Source organism: Oryza sativa, chromosome 7 (genome assembly GCF_034140825.1).
Source record: "Oryza sativa Japonica Group chromosome 7, ASM3414082v1".
Classification (NCBI taxonomy): domain Eukaryota; kingdom Viridiplantae; phylum Streptophyta; class Magnoliopsida; order Poales; family Poaceae; genus Oryza; species Oryza sativa.
Genome location: NC_089041.1, coordinates 2,948,646 through 2,964,429, shown reverse-complemented (window position 1 = coordinate 2,964,429; position 15,784 = coordinate 2,948,646). Strand labels below are relative to the sequence as shown.

Genomic DNA, 15,784 nt, shown 5'->3' with positions numbered 1-15,784 from the left:
CGTAATAAAAAAATACATTAGAGAAAAGAAAGGAAAAGACATTTTTTTTTCATTTCGGTAGAGAAATATACGAGGAAAAACCGGTGAGAAGTGAGATCATGAAACCACTTATATTGGGCCTTCATCATTCCATCCACCAAATTGGGCCCATGTCCACATACACGGTCGAAAGCCCATTTAGGCCCAGCCAATCAATACCGTCTCAGAGACAACATACCCAGCCCAGCCGAAAGCCTGAAAGAGAGCACCAGACGCGAGCCGACGGATTTTCCCAGAATGGCGCACGCGCGCGCCCAGGCGATCCGCGCGCTGCTCGCCAGGTGCTCGACGGAATGCCCCCGCCGCGCCGCCGCCTCGTCCTGCATCCGCCGCGCTTCTCTCCCTTATTGTTCCCCAGGTTCCTATCCCCGGAGCCTCCTCCCTGCGGTGCGCGCGGCTGGCGCGGATTGGACGCGCTCTCTCGCGAGCAGGGCGCAGGGCGGCGCTGGCGCAGGCGAGGCCGGCGCCGAGGAGGGTGAGGCGCAGGAGTGGATGGCGGAGTGGGAGGAGGAGGAGGAGGAGGAGGAAGATGTCGAGCCCGAGGTTTGGTTGTTCGTCTCCGCAACCGCAACTCCTCCGCGTGGAGCACGCCCAGTGCCCGCTCTGTTCGGCGTTGTTCGTGACTGTTACCTTGGTGCGTTTTCAGATCGGTGACGGTGGCGACGGCGGTGGGGTCGCCCTGAGGGGCGTCGAGTGGGGGAAGCGCGCTCTGGCGGCGGCCGAGGAGGTTCTTGGCGAGCACTTCGGCGACGACGTTGCGATGTTCGCCTTCAAGGTGTCGCCCAAGGGATACGTCTACGTCAGGCTTGACAAGCTCACCAACAGGTGAGGAAAACTTGGCACTTGTACTAGTTTGAAGCGTTGCTTCATCTGAACATTTCATTTAAACACTTCACTCAGTACTGGAACATGGAGAAACTGGAGAGTGTGTGTGTGCGCGCGCGCGCGCATGAATCAATGAATCATGAGTAGACTCTGTTTGTTCTTATTGTGTCATGTAGCATCTGTCTGAATTCTGATACATATGCAACATCCCGAGTCACACACTTCTCACATTGAGCTCTTCAAAGATCCTTGTTTAGTTTGTTTCCTATAGGTTACCCCTGATCCTGAAGAGTTCCAACATTTTGGGGTTGTTTTAGGGAGATCAATTTGTATGTGCCTTGTAGGCCCGTCTCATTGCTCCCATTAGTTAATGCCTGGAAAATGCCATGTCAAATTGGCCATGATTTTAGTTTGAACCGTTGGTTGATCTCATCTGAACATTGCAACACCGCACTTAGCACTTGCACATGGAGACACTGGAGTGTGTGTGCATGAATCATAAGTGGACACCATGTATTGTTATTGTGTCATGTAATGCATCGGTCTGATTTGTGAGACATATGCACTATCCAGAGTCACATAAATCTCACATCAAACTCTTCAGAGTTATTGCTTGATTTGTCTCCTATAGGATGCCCTGGTCCCTGAAGAATTCTGATGTTCATGCACTTTATTGGCTCATCTCATCACTCTCACATTAGTTAATTAATTAATGCCTGAAAAATACCATGTCAAATTGCCTATCATTTTAGGAGTAGCATGCTTTCCATTCTTCAGTGGTTCATTGTATATCACATGCTAGTTCACAGCATGATTGGATCATATCTCCTTTTTGGGCCATGCCATATTGCATCGCAATTCTGGAACCTCCAGATACCACCAGAAATGTCCTTATCATCTGACCTGATCTTGATAACCAATGATATGACAATTATGCTCCTTTCCCTTTTCTTTGTCTTGAAATTCGACAGATATGGGTGCCCTGGTATCGAGGAAATCGAGAGTTTTAATAAACTCTACAAGCAGAAACTGGACGAGCTAATCGAACAAGGCGAAATACCGCTGGACCTGGCAATTGAGGCAAGTCACCCAATCAAATTTCTTACTCAATTGCTGATTAGTTCCATCTGCATTTTTCTGAATGACTTACTGAGAACCGATTTACTCAATGCAGGTCTCATCACCAGGAGCCGAACGACTTCTCAAGGTGCCCAAGGATCTGGATCGTTTTAAAGATATGGCCATGAGGGTGCAATACCTTGTTGAAGGCGATGATGTCGTCCCGAAGCAGATCCTGCAGAAGGATGGAATCTTCTTGCTCGAGTCTGTTGACATTCAGGCAGAACATTGCATCTGGAAGCTGGCAGATGTCAAGGAGAACCGAGCTGCAGCTGGGAAAGGAAGGCCATTGAACAGGAAAAAAAGGGACTGGAGGCTGCAAACTTCGTTCCAAGCAGTGAAGAAGGCAACACTATACTTGGACTAAACCATGATGGCATATGTTTGGACAGAACTGATTTAGAACCAAATCCAGTATTAGTTTAAATTGGAACGGAATCTCGCATACTCTCTGTAATACTTGCAATACTGGCAAAGGATGTTCAGTTCTGCAGTTAGATTAGCGTCTACTTTATTTGTGGAACTGAATGAATTTTCTGGAGGCAAAATTCATTGCAAGACACAGTTATTATCTCTGAATTACATGCTGAGTAGAACACAGAATAGCATGGCAAATGTATCTGGGAAGCAATACATTATATGGAATCACTCATTTTGGGTACTGAATTTTTCTGTGTATTCTCTATTGTTTCATGCTCATGATCGTACAGAGTGTGATGAATTCTCTGCAGTTGACAGCATCTGAAAGCTGTTCTCATGCAAGTGTTCATGGTTTACTTATTATTCATCAGTACAGTACATTGTTGTACATATTTGTTCTCTCAGTCCTCACAAAGGAATGAAGGATACCAGCAGACAGAGAACAAATTTATTCATCCAGACATGGCATCAAGGAAGCAAACTCATCACAATCTACACTAAACTCCACGCTTACTCTTCTTCTTGAGAAACCTTGCTGGGCTGAACGGCGCGAGATCGACGATCTTGGCATCGCCGTCGAGGATGAGCTCTGCGAGAGCGGCACCGGTGGCTGGAGCATTGAGGATCCCCCAGCAGCTGTGCCCGGTGGCGACATAGCAACCCTTCACTCCAGGCATCTCCCCGATCACCGGCAAACCGTCATCGGTGCACGGCAGGTAGCAAGCCTGCTCCGCCACCACCTCCGCGCCTTCCTCCCTCTTCAGCTGGCCGGAAACCCTCCCGGCGATCTTGTGCAGCATCGCAATTGAGTCCGGCTCACCGGTGATCGTCTCCGGGTCATCGGGCACCTCCTCATCCTTGGTCATTCCACAAATGTACACCTCCCCTGTGCAACACAAACATCAATGGTGGGTAAATAGGCAAGATGCAATTGGGAATTTGGGGTTAGTTGCTTGAGTGGGCGGCGGCAATGGCGCACCGGTGGGCCGCGGGTAGACCTCCGGGTCGAGCATCTTGGCGCCGGGCTCTGGCTGGTAGCTGAGGAACAGGGCGTGCGGCGTGATGTTTTCGGGCTCACGCGGCCGGAGCACGATGCTGTGCGCCTTGAGGCCGGACACGTCGAACACCTCCCTGACCATCTCGAACCTCCCCGACCAGGGGACGAGCGCGAGCACCACGGCGTCGGCGTCCACCTCGCCGCGGCCCCTGACCACAACCCCGGCGACGCGGCCGTCCCGGACGACGACGCGCTCCGCCTCGCCGATGACCACCTCGGCGCCGGACGCGGCGAGGACGGCCTTGGTGAAGAAGCCCGGGTGGACCTGCGCGGTGGTGTCCGTCGTCCCGAGCTCCCTCGGCGGCGCGGCGGACGCGGCGGGGTCGACCCAGGCGGGGAGCAGCGGGGACGCCGCGGCGGCGGCGGCGGCGGCGGGGTCCGGGTCGGTGGGGAGGCAGATGGAGAGGGTGTGGACGGGGCGGAAGCCGTAGGCGGAGCCGCCGTCGAGCGTGGCGGCGAGGCGGCGGTGGAGCGCGAAGGAGGCGCGAGCGAGCGCGGAGAGGGCCGGGGTTTTGTCGCACCAGTCGAGCGCGAGGAAGCCGCCGGCCTTGCCCGAGGCGGCGCAGGCCGGGGACGACTTCTCGACGAGGGTCGGGACAGTCGGGGAGGCCGCGTGGGTGGAGAGGAAGTAGGCCGTGCACGCTCCGACGACCCCGCCGCCGCAAATCACCACGCGCCGCGGCGGCGCCGCCGCCGGCGAGGTCGCCATGGGATGGAAGCGTGTGTGTGTTTGGAGTGGAATGTGGTGAAGGAAGGCGAGTGTCAAATAATGGGGGGGATATTATAATTATGAAATGACTGTACTACCCCTCCCCATTCGGCTTCCCAGTTGGACTGCTCGAAATTTGAGCTCAAAGTTAAAATTTGAATTGGAAGTTGTCTAATCTGGGTAGAGTTTTTATAAATATTCATTAGAAGAGATATTTAAATGTTGAGTTGAAAGTTTTTAAAATATTTTGTAGAAAGTTTTAAAAACTGAGTACAAAGTTTACTGGAATTTTTCAATTTTTTAATTAGACTCTATGTTCAAGAATAATAATATCTAGTAGTAGTATCACCCAACTTTCAAAGTCAAATTATATTCAGCTTTCAAATTCAATCAGATACTTTTGAATCAAACAGGTACTATTAATAAAGGAATAAGTTCATCAGAGATCCCTTAACTTGTCAATGAATCCGATTTTCGTCCCTCAACCGAAAAACCAGATACAACGGATCTCTCAACTATCAAAACCGGTGTAGATAATGTCCCTCGGCGGTTTAGATGGCGGTATTGGTTGATGTGGCGCATACGTGGCTAATTTGACTTCGTCTTCATCTGACGTGGCAATTTGATCCGGAAAAATAATAAAACTCGTAGGGCCAGTTCCCCACACACACAATAATTAAAAAATAGCGGGGCCCACGTGTGCCCCGCCTGTCATTGTCAATCCCCTCTTCTTCCTCTCTTCATCTCTCTCCTCTGCTCCCTCCTCTCGCCGACGGAGATAAGGACCGTGGAGAGGCGCGGCCTCCTCCACTCCCGCCCCCTTGGCCTAACGCCGGCGGCCGCCGCCCCTCTCCTCGTCGCCTGGCCTGCAGGCTGTTGAACACGAGCTGCGCGAGCGCGGTCTTCCCGACGCCAGCCATGCCGACGATGCCGACGCCGGTAAGTCCTCCGGCGCCGCACTCCGCCATGGATTCCAGCTCGGCGAGCTGCTGGTCGAACCCGTGGACGGTGCCCTCTTCGATCCAGGAGGAGGTCCACCGGCTGAAGCCCGTGGCGGCGCTGTCCTCCTCCTCCAAGGCTGCGGCGACAGCGGCGTTGCCGCCAACGCCGCTGGAATCGCTCTCGACGCACCGCAGAACTCGGCGCTTGACGGCGATCACCCTCTTCTTCAAGCTGTTGGAACGCCACGCTTCGGACGGGGAGAAGCAGCCCGGCCGCATGTTCGTCCGGCTGGCGAGCGCAAGCGGCACACGGCGAGCAGGTCATTGAGCTCGTACAGACACTGCCGGAGCTCATCGTCGTTGGTGGAAGAAATGGCGGCCTTCTCCAGTTCGGCCTTGACGTCGTAGAAGTGCGCGCGGAAAGGGAGCTCCGCTGCTGCCTCCTCCTCCACAAACTTTCTTACAAGAAACTGGACAACTTCCACCGCCATCAATGGCTCTGGCCTCTCCAACTCACTAACAAAGGAAGGAGTTTAGCCAAATCAGTAGTAGACAAGCTACACAAGTACACAGTATGCAAGACTTCGAGATGGTTGAATCAGTTTAGCCAAATCAGGTCAGTTTTCTTGGCATGTTTCTCCTTTACGCGTTTTAAGCTTTCCATCGAGAAAAAAAAATGCGTTCACCGAGGGAAGACGAGATCAGTGTTTCCGAGAGGATTAGGCAATGACCGGGGAGAAGAAACGCTGGAATCGTGCTACAGGCGGCAGATTGGAAGACGAAGATGGAGGGATCCATGGCAAGCGTGGTGGCCTTGTGGAACGCGTGGGAAATCCGCGTGCTTGTGCTCTCCAGCCTCGCGCTGCAGGTGTTCCTCCTCTTCTCCGCCGTCATCTGCAAGCGCAACGTCTCCGCCGTGCTCGGCCTGCTCCTCTGGCTCGCCTACCTGCTCGTGGACTCCATCGCCATCTACGCTCTCGGAGAGATTAAGAGAGGGGAGATGGGGATAGAGGAGGAAGAAGAGGAGGTGATTGACAATGACACGTGGGGCCCACGTGGGCCCCGCCACTTCTTTTATAATTGTGTGGGTGGAACTGACATGTGGGTCCCACATATTTTATTATTTTTCTGGATCGAATTGCCACGTAAGTGCCACGTCAATGCCACGTGAGATGAAGACCGAGTCAAATCAGCCACATATGTGCCACGTCAGCCAAAACCGCCATCTAAATCGCCGAGGGACCTTATCTGCTCCGGTTTTGATAGTTGAGGGACTCGTTGTATCTGGTTTTTGGTTGAGGTACGAAAATCGGATTCGGTGACAAATTAAGGGACCTCAGATGAACTTATTCCACTAATAAACAGAGAAAAAGAAATACTAACAAGCCAACCCATATGAGATGCGGCCCACTACTGAAAAGGCCCAACACACACAGCCCATTTCACCTGCCCTGCTACGAAGCGTCGAAGTCCCCTTCCCTTCTCCGCCGCAGCTGGTTCGAACCGGAGGCGCAACGTCGGCGGCGGCAGCGCTTTTCACGGCGACTTGGGCGGCGGCGGCGGCGGCGGCGAATAGGGTGAGCAATCGTGTGAGGTACCTTCCCGTTTTGGGTTTTTGCTATCTCGGGTCTTCTCGCCTTCTCCCACACTTTGACCTAATCGCGGGAGCCACTCTGATGAACAGAAGGGGCGGCGGCGATGGCGATGGCGACGGCGGCGCTAGCCAGGGCGATGCGCGGCGGATCCGGCGCCGGTGCGGGACTGGCGGCCGGCGAACTCCTCTCGAAGGCTCCCGCTACCCGGACTTCCTCCCTCCCCGCTATGGTAAGCTTCTTCCTTCTCTCTTTTTTTTTTTTTTTTTTGAATGTTCTCCACCATCTCGACTGATGTTTGCTGTGAGGCCAATGTCTCTCTAATTTCTTCTAGGTTAGACGCGTTTTACAGATTTGCACTGGAAAAATTAAGTGACCTCCATTCTTTTGCACATAAAGCATTGCGTGTCAAACATCCATATCCCTCCTTTTTTAAATTACAACACAGGACTAGAGAGTTGTGAGCCATCCTCCACATAAAGTGTTTAATTCTGTTAGGACATCTCATCTTCCAAAACTTCATCTGCTACAAGGGCTGGATGGCTTGTGGAGGCTGTCCCTTGATGACTTAAACGTTGCCTTTCACCGAGAACATACCCTTTTGCATCCAAGTGCCATGCCAGGATATCATCCATGCGACCATGCCCTCGTGTAGAAATTTGATAATAAGCCATTTAATCCGTGCGCCTTTGATAATATATCATTCAATCCGCGCGCCTTTGATAAAATACAACTGGGCCTGCGATTTTTTTGATTTCGTGTCACTTTCGCCGGAGGAGGGCAGGAGACGGTAGCTGTTGGCAGTGGCAACGGTGGCGCGGGCAGCAGCGGGGTGATGTAGTGGCGGCGCGAGTAGCAGCAGCAGCCGAGGATGTCGTTGTCAGCCTGCAGACGACTGGGCGGGGTGAAGGAGACGCTGTGACGTGCTGCGAGGACGACAAGGAATGGATCCGGCGACCCCGATGCGGATCAGGCCGCTTTCTCCATCAAGCGAATGGCGCGGCGACGATCACGAATGAGATGAGCTGCTGCTGCTCGTGGCTTGCTTGATGGTGATGCTTGCTGCTTGGTTGACGAAGAAGGTGAAGGTGAACTGCAGGCCGACGATGACATCGGCTGCTGCTGCTGCTACTCGTGCCGCCACTACATCGCCCCGCTGCTGCCCGCGCCATCGCTGCCGCTGCCAGTGGCCACCATCTCCTGTCTTCCTCTGGTGAAAGTGACATGGAATCAAAAAATTCGCAGGCCCAGTGGTATTTTATCAAAGGCATGCGGATTGGATGTTATATTATCAAAGGCGCACGGATGGGATGGCTTATTATCAAATTTCTCGGTCCGGGGTATAGGTAGAATAGTTTCTGCATCTTCTGTCCAGAAGGTATCTTGCACTAACTCCTTGTCCCATTGTCATGTTATTGGATCTACAAGATCATAAACAGTGGAAAACAAGTTTTGACCCTGTGGTGTGACTGGTTTTCGAGATGTACTCCTAGGCAGCTATGGGTCGCCCCAAATTTTAACATTATCTCCGCTTCCGATCCTCCAAATGACTCCTTGCTTCAGAACCTCTGCACCTTGTTATAATGATAGCGGCAACTTGTTCCTGGCTTGGAACTTGTCAATATTTTTCTTCCTCCCCACTTCTGTTAGTAGCTTGTAGTCTCTGCTTCAATTTCCACCACCAAACTTATTGCAGCTCAATCCAACCTCAACCTATATGGCTTCTACTGGATTTTGGCTTATTTGGAATGAAATGATTTTGAATGTCGTATGCGATTAATGTACTCTAAGTTTTTTGTTTGTTTATTTGTAGGTCGCGTCTCGTGGTTGCTCAAACGGAGGTGGGAGGTGCGCCAAGGTGGCAGATTTGGCGGAGATGAACGGCAGGATAAATATGGTGGAGTTTGAGCTGAAGCGGGAGGTGCAACTGATGAAGTTCGCAGTTGAAAAACAAAGAGCAATGGCAAGGTTAGTTTTTTTTTTTTGTGATGCGCATTTTCTCAGTTAACTAATGTGTTTAATCATTTTTTTTATTTTTATGATTGAACTTGTAGGGTTGAGATGATGGAGGCTGAGGCAAACAGGATGCAGTTTCGCTTCAGACTCATGTGTGGTCTTGTATGGGGTGGATCGCTGGTCTACATAGCAAGTCATAGGTATTAGAGGTGGCTACTGTCTTGTTTGCTGCATCTGTGAGGTCAAAACATAGCACTGATGGAACTATGATCTTTGATGTAGCCAACAGGCAATTTATATTAGCTAGGGCCTAGAAAATGCCTTCAGTAATGGATAGCGCTAGACCCGTGAGGAACTACTGTGCACATATGTGTGTGATGCTAGAGTGTGCTCCTACACATTAGCCTATGCATCCCTCTGATGGTTTTTTGTCTGTGAGAGTTCATCTGCCTGCAATGTGAGTCTATCCAGTCGTGTTGTTTCTTCTTCTTGCTGTGGTGGCCCTTTTGCTAGATGATTCATGGCCATACTTACATAGAGTTTGTGTGTTGTAAACTGAACATTGATGCGTAGGGAGTAGGGTTTGCAGCTAGTATGGATAACAAAGTCCTTATGCTTCATTAGGAGTACTCCTTGTGGCAGAAGAAAAAACAAATCTCTCTGAATTACTCGAATCATCAGTGGAAAGAAGTCACTGACAATCTGATACTCCAATCATCTGTGGGTTGGGAAAAAAACTCTCCTTGTGAAGAATGCATTGCTTCCACTCCTTGTCTGAATATTGAGCAGTGCAACCGTTGTCTGAAGAATGATGCTCCTGAACACCTTTTGTCATGGCAGAGGCACTAAACCGATCAAATTTCAATTTATGCTCCACGTACGACAAGAAATCTGTCGCACATCAGAGATTTAGCTAGCTCGACTCTATCAAATGTTCAGAAATCAAAGATGAACTCGTGATGTCAGGCCAAAACTTATCGAATGGCTTCTTCTATCAACCCAAACTGTACCGTGCAATGTTACTGAAGCTGAAACGCCAACTAGCTTGAACGCAGGCGAGAATTCAGAACAGCAAACAGCACCAAGTTTCAGTCTTTCTCGGATCATTCTTCAGGCTCTGAACATTCAGAATTTTCTGCACGTTGCAGTGCCTCTCCGCCGACCGCCGCCGCATTGAGCCTTCCTCAGGCGAGCTCGAGCTCCACCGTGGGTGATCTCCCCAAGCGAGAGCTTCCTTCGCCGGCTCGCCGCCTCGTTGGGGAGAGACGTGTTCGGCACTACCTATTCCCATCCTCTCCTCCTCATTTTCTGTGCACACGTTTCCTAAACTGGTAAACAGTGTATTTTTTTAAAATATTTTCTATAGGAAAGTTGCTTTTAAAAAATCATAACCCATTTTTAAAGTTTTTTTAGCTAATACTTAATTGATCGTGCACTAATTCATCGTTCCGTTTTCCGTGTGAGAGGTGAGGGTTTCCAACCCTTACCCAAGAACATAGATGGGAAGAGGATGGGGAAGAAAGGAGAAGAGGGTGAATATGTGGAGAAATTTTTTTTGGAAAAATATAGTACCGTTCATCTTTTTTTTAAAAAAAATTATACCGGATGAAATTTCTTTTACACAGCGAATAAACAAGCGGTATCGATGTACAGTAGTGCGTAGGGGTGGATCCAGTGTAGTGCTGGGGGACTCGAGTCCCCCCTACCCTACTGGATCACTATTGTTAAAAGGGGAGATGAAAGGGAAAGAATAGAGAGAACATGAATAGTAGGGGAACTGAAGAAAAAAGAAGGAGATGAGTCCCCCCTAAATCTTGTTCTGGATTTGCCCCTGGTAGTGCTATACCATGATTCGTAGGGCGGAGCCATGAAACGAACACGATATCGTAGGGTGGAGTCGCAAAACGGATACAATATCATCGGACCTGATAAAGAAGGCATAAAACAATGCTGGTTCTGTTTTGCAATTTAATCGTAACACTGTACAATCCTCTCCTTTTATAGGCGCGTCAAATTACCCTTTTCAAACTGGTCTGTCTTTTTTCTTTTGGGAGCAAAAAACTGGTCTAGCTATCTCAACGGACAAACTGTATTCTTTTTTTTTTCTCAACCATGGAAACAAAAATAGCATTGTCCTTAATGGCATATGAATATATAGCTGCATGCAAATTTTAGTTCTGTACAAAGTTTATGATCAGATTCATGACAATTATTTGCTTTTGCAGGGGAAATGAAGGAGATATTATAGAAGAAATGGAAAGAGACAGACGTGTCCTTATGTTGCTTTTGATGCCATATGCATTTTCAGGGTTCCTTATAGATCCATGATGGATGACTTACAAGCTCGCTAGTATTTACACACCCCTCTCTCAATAATAATGTGCTGTGAAGCATAGTTGTTAGTTTTCTTAGTTTCTCCTCTCTAGTAGAGTAGAGAGAGGAGCTTGATATATACTCCCTCTGCCTCCAAAAATAGCGATTTCTGATGCCCGAGGCAATTTTAGCTTCTATTATCAAAGACCAAAATACCCTTGTTTAAGTACAACATCCATTCCATTATTCAAATAAAAAAACAAACTTATGTGCATAAGTACTACTTTCGTGCACAGAGTGTATGTGTGAATGAGAGAGGGATGAGATGAGAAAGAGGAGAGAGAGAGAGGAGAGAAGTTTGCGTGAGTGACTGTTGTCCTGTTGATCTGTTGGGACTATGCTGCTATCTCATTCAGTGCATCACAAATCGTTTTTTTTTCTGGGACAAATGCTCCTCTCCAGAAATCGATTCTTTCTGAGACGGAGGGAGTATGCGAAGTGTTAATTCTAGATGGAGTATATTACTCTGCACAGACTTACTTCTCTTGGGATCTGTCAAGTTTAGTTTTCCTTCTGTCTTATGCTTATTATTAGTACTTAAAAAAATACCAATGCGTTGGAACGAGTTTACATAAGGATGATGCTACAACAACAGCGAAAAGTGCAGCTTCAATGTAGGACTTGTTTAGTTTCCAATTTTTTCCCCCAAAAAGTCACGTCGAATCTTTCGACACATGCATGGAGTATTAAATATAGAAAAACAAAAAAAATTTGCGAGACAAATCTTTTGAGTCTAATTAGTCCATGATTATTCATAAGTGTTATAATAACCCACATGTGCTAATGACGGATTAATTAGGTTTAATAAATTCGTCTCGCGGTTTCCAGCCGAGTTATGAAATTAATTTCCGATATCCGGTGAAACGTTCGATGTGACACTCAAAAATTTTCTTTTCGCGAACTAAACAAGACCGTACTCACTAAATTGGTACATGATCATCCGGCCAATTTACACTTCCATCGCAGTGAAAATTGCACCTTGGACTATAAAATTATATACAGCAATCAAGTGGCTGTGTACATCGCAAGGATGGAGAGCAGAGGGGTTGGTTTCATTTACACGTGGGGCCTAATGTATTTGCTGACTATAATGGTATGTAAGTGTTACATACATAAGATGAAGAACACTAAGTCAATGCACCGCTTAGACATCTCTTATGACTACACTGTCATGTTAATCCTATTAAGAAGAAATATTGTCGTATTAAATCACTTTAGTTTAAGAGTCGAAACAAGCTAGTTTTAGCTAAGGTAACAATGTATTTTGTTTTAAAGATTAGCGATGCGAGATCATACTGGGGTGCGGTTTTTAGGAGAAAATTACATATTTATCATTGTTAAAGAATAGATTTGCTAGATACCATTATTTGAATGGGCTTCAATAGAATACCACTCTCAATCAGAAAGTGTTTGTTGGAATACCAACTTGAACTATTTTATCATCGTGCTTATTCGTCCTTATTTCAACTCCTCATCTTCCAACCCGGCGCCATCAATAGACGACGACGGCTACTCCAGCACCAACGGACATGGAGGTGGCAATGTACAACGACCGCTACTCCCACGCTAGCCTGGTGCCATGGCGGCGGTCGACGACGACGCCTACTCCAGTGCCAGCTGGTGCAGAGGTGGCGGTGGACGGCGACGGCAGCCGCCGCTACTCTCTTGCTGGTGCCCGCTACTCATGATTGCAGAGCTCCTCTCCATTGGCTCGGCTCTTCTCGTAGCCATGGTCATAAGTGATGGAGATGGAGGAATAGGAGGTCGAGTGAGGAAGAAGAAAACTAAAGGGTAAAATGGTTTAGGATGACATTCTACACTCCACAGCTAAGACGTTCTAGTTGAAAGTGGTATCCTGTTGAAGGCCGTTTAAGGATGGTATTTTAGTGGTTGCGAGGGTAGATATGTAATTTTCTCCCTTTTAAGGGTGGCATAATGGACTTTGTCGTAGCGAGAAATCGTTCAGTCTATCCTCCTTATCCTAATGCGATTTGGTCGCCGGTTTGATCAGTACCATATTTTAATTAACCGACACACCTCTTATGGGCGGTTTCCCCTGCGCGCGCGAGGAGCCAGGAGGGGTTAGCAGCGACGTGTAAAACAATGAGATAGCCCAAAAAAATTCAAAAAAAAAGAGAAAATCAGTGGGGTTAGAGGAGTTATTGATTGATGATAACCTACTGTATATATATGCTGTAGCCCTCGCCACCGAGTTGATTCAAAAATCAATCAATCAAACCACAGTCGAAAATCCCCAATCCTCCCCAGATCTCGGTATTTGCGTATTCGATTTGTATTTTGGTGATTAATCGGTCGCCGATGGCGATGGCGTTGCGGCGGCTGTTCCCGCCGGTCACCACCGCATCAGCTGGGATCTCGTTCCGTGGAAAACGGACTTAGAAAAACCCTCCCAAACATCAATATCTTCTGTCGAACGGTAAGAATTTAATTTCCCCTGTCTCTCTCTTTCTATATTATCCTATTAGGATGATGAATTTACTCTTTATTACGATGTTTTTTAAGTATAAAAGCTTAATTAACTTGCAAATATTAATCTGCCTGCAGACAGCAAGGCAGTCTTTCCATCCTAAGGATTACAGAGGCTTATCCTCCATGACCAGAACTACTGCTTCGATTGCCAATTTTTTCAATGCCAAGGCCAGACAGCTGTCTTTCTTCTCCTTCAGCAAAGCCGCTAAGCGGCGACTTTATGAGTAAGACCCTGTTTGTTTCAGCTTAAGATTATTGTAATCTAGATTATTGTGTCAGATTATTGTAAGCTGAATTATAATAAGCCGGCATAGAATAAGCTGTGAGCTGTTTGTTTCCCTGGATTACAAGCTGTTTGTTAGCTGTTAGCCACCTAATAATAAAAAAACACCTTTAAAGTAGCTTATAGATTGTAACAATCTATCGTAATAAGCTATCTGTTTGTTTCAGCTTATTTCTAATAATTCAGATTATAATAATTCTAAGCTGAATCAAATATGGCCTAAGTACCAGTGTTTTAGCGCCTACTGTTTACTCAAATCTACTTCACACTAGAAGTTTTCATGGCGCTGCTAATACAATATACACATACACAATTTGCTACAGCTCCTATACAAATATACAAAAATTATCTCATCTAATATCATATAGTTTCAATAGTTATGTTTGACACATGTAAAACCTATTCCATTTAGAAGCCAGTTACAACTACCCCTTCTATTCAATTGCAGCTCATCATCCACATATATTTGTAAAAATGCCACAAAACTGCAGCATCCAACAATCAATTTTAATTTTGTTTCTTTTGAGCCGAGGCGTGATCTTAGAGTGTTGCACTGCGTGAGACATAGGCATGTTGTATTCATAATTTCGACCACTCAAGTAACTTAGAAAAAAAACTATCTTTTTTCCTTAGGAATAACATCATGTCAAGGCTTTGAATACCAGTTCTCGGAAAGAAAATTAGTGGTCCATCTGGAAAACCAGTAGTAATTAACTGGTTGACACTGGATGATAAGTTTGATTCTAGATATTTCAATTCAAAATTAGTTACCGCCAGTTACTGGCTTTTGAATTACAAATTTTGGATCAAGACTTTTGGCATCCCAATGCATAGTTTTTCATAGATCTAACGTATAAGTACTTCAATCATCTCTGCTATTTCGAATTTGAATCTGAATTGTCAATGCCGGTGCAACATCACCGCTGAGATTTGCATCCTTGGTACATATATATACTTGCACTTATGCCTACATTTTGTTGTGTAGTCCGCTCGAAGAATTCAGAAGAAGTGAGATATTCTTTTGGCGTGCATATTGGATTAATTGGTGGCTTTTCAGTAGCCATGGGGATGCCTACAATTGTTTTGTCATGCCGACTAATAAATTCCGGTGTTCCGGTAGGGTTTAAAGAAGTATGCAAGCTATGGGGGGAGATTATCATAGTCTCTGCCCTTCCAACCATGATCTTGATGAGTGTTTAATTAAGTGGAGTCTAAGATCCAATGCAAGTACTCCCTCCATTTCCGATTATAAGATGTTTTGACTTTGATCAAAGTCAAACTGCTTCAAGTTTGATTAAATTTATAGACAAATATAGTAATAATTAAATAATTAGTTTTATTAAATTAATAATTAAATATATTTTTAATAAATTTATCTTGGATCGAAAATATTACTATTTTTTCTATAAACTTGACTAAATTTAAACCAGTTTAACTTTGACCAAGTCAACCCATCTTATAATACTGTTTAAGTAGAGTTTGTTTTAGCTTTCGACAATTATGAGAGTCTGTCACTGGTACCTGGATGTTCAATGCATTTTGCTTTCATTTAGCATGCAAGTTCTACGCGACGTGTGTTCCTTTCAATTGTGGTGTTTCTTCCTGTTGCTGTGGTGGTACTTTACTATGCTGGGAAAATTTTTGGTAGAATTATATGTCGTTCATTGCGATGACGATGTGCCCAAAGAGGCTAGCACAAGGGAAGCAAGCCATGGCTTAGTCACACTTTTAGTTATACTGACAAAATGCATGGGTGAAGGTAAAATATATAGTGATGAATTATTTTCTTTTCTAGATCGCAGTGCATTCTTGTCTTTTTTCCACTATATTTTTTCATATGGAATCACTAATCTCAAAGCTAGCGGCTTGCCAGCTAGATGATTGGACGACTTGTCCTGGTTAAATTTCATGTTAAAAATACAGGGTTTTACTATGTCCACGTGGTTAAATTTCAAGGTAACATTGGTGGAGAAACCATCT

General features: G+C 46.6%; 3 protein-coding genes and 1 long non-coding RNA gene across 5 annotated transcripts; 3 read left to right on the top strand and 1 right to left on the bottom strand.

Annotated features, from left to right (window-relative positions):
* The first annotated feature begins 246 nt into the window (after window positions 1–246).
* Window positions 247–2,644, top strand: LOC4342430 (uncharacterized). The gene is made up of 4 exons (XM_015791901.3): window positions 247–582; window positions 686–864; window positions 1,836–1,944; window positions 2,039–2,644. Exons 1-4 carry the CDS (start codon window positions 277–279, stop codon window positions 2,348–2,350), a joined length of 906 nt encoding a protein of 301 aa, XP_015647387.1. The 5' UTR covers window positions 247–276; the 3' UTR covers window positions 2,351–2,644.
* Window positions 2,645–2,697: 53 nt separating this feature from the next.
* On the bottom strand, window positions 2,698–4,197 carry LOC4342429 (D-amino-acid oxidase). Its single transcript, XM_015791900.3, has 2 exons — window positions 3,383–4,197; window positions 2,698–3,289 (listed from the first exon to the last, which is right to left on the bottom strand). The coding sequence occupies exons 1-2, from the start codon at window positions 4,167–4,169 to the stop codon at window positions 2,901–2,903; spliced, it is 1,176 nt and encodes a 391-aa protein (XP_015647386.1). The 5' UTR covers window positions 4,170–4,197; the 3' UTR covers window positions 2,698–2,900.
* Window positions 4,198–6,599: 2,402 nt separating this feature from the next.
* On the top strand, window positions 6,600–9,091 carry LOC4342427 (uncharacterized). 2 transcript variants are annotated; one of them, XM_015791903.3, is made up of 4 exons: window positions 6,600–6,687; window positions 6,795–6,934; window positions 8,516–8,670; window positions 8,757–9,091. In XM_015791903.3, the coding sequence occupies exons 2-4, from the start codon at window positions 6,809–6,811 to the stop codon at window positions 8,863–8,865; spliced, it is 390 nt and encodes a 129-aa protein (XP_015647389.1). In that variant the 5' UTR covers window positions 6,600–6,687; window positions 6,795–6,808; the 3' UTR covers window positions 8,866–9,091. The 2 variants fall into 2 exon arrangements, with proteins under 2 accessions (XP_015647389.1, XP_015647388.1); XM_015791902.3 differs by having other exon boundaries at window positions 6,600–6,704.
* Window positions 9,092–13,040: 3,949 nt separating this feature from the next.
* LOC136357368 (uncharacterized) lies at window positions 13,041–15,034 on the top strand. The gene is made up of 3 exons (XR_010742693.1): window positions 13,041–13,468; window positions 13,597–13,745; window positions 14,790–15,034. It is a non-coding gene; the product is annotated as an uncharacterized lncRNA (long non-coding RNA).
* Window positions 15,035–15,784: the final 750 nt, after the last annotated feature.

Bases quoted from the DNA above. Each gene is read 5' to 3' on its own strand.
- LOC4342429 (XM_015791900.3), bottom strand. From the start codon at position 4,169: ATGGCGACCTCGCCGGCGGCGGCGCCGCCGCGGCGCGTGGTGATTTGC. The intron at 3,290-3,382 runs GTGCGCCATTGC...TGTGTTGCACAG, and splicing joins GGTCTACCCGCGGCCCACCG to GGGAGGTGTACATTTGTGGA.
- LOC4342430 (XM_015791901.3), top strand. From the start codon at position 277: ATGGCGCACGCGCGCGCCCAGGCGATCCGCGCGCTGCTCGCCAGGTGC. The intron at 583-685 runs GTTTGGTTGTTC...GTGCGTTTTCAG, and splicing joins AGGAAGATGTCGAGCCCGAG to ATCGGTGACGGTGGCGACGG. The intron at 865-1,835 runs GTGAGGAAAACT...GAAATTCGACAG, and splicing joins CTTGACAAGCTCACCAACAG to ATATGGGTGCCCTGGTATCG.
- LOC4342427 (XM_015791903.3), top strand. From the start codon at position 6,809: ATGGCGATGGCGACGGCGGCGCTAGCCAGGGCGATGCGCGGCGGATCC. The intron at 6,935-8,515 runs GTAAGCTTCTTC...GTTTATTTGTAG, and splicing joins CTTCCTCCCTCCCCGCTATG to GTCGCGTCTCGTGGTTGCTC. The intron at 8,671-8,756 runs GTTAGTTTTTTT...TTGAACTTGTAG, and splicing joins AAACAAAGAGCAATGGCAAG to GGTTGAGATGATGGAGGCTG.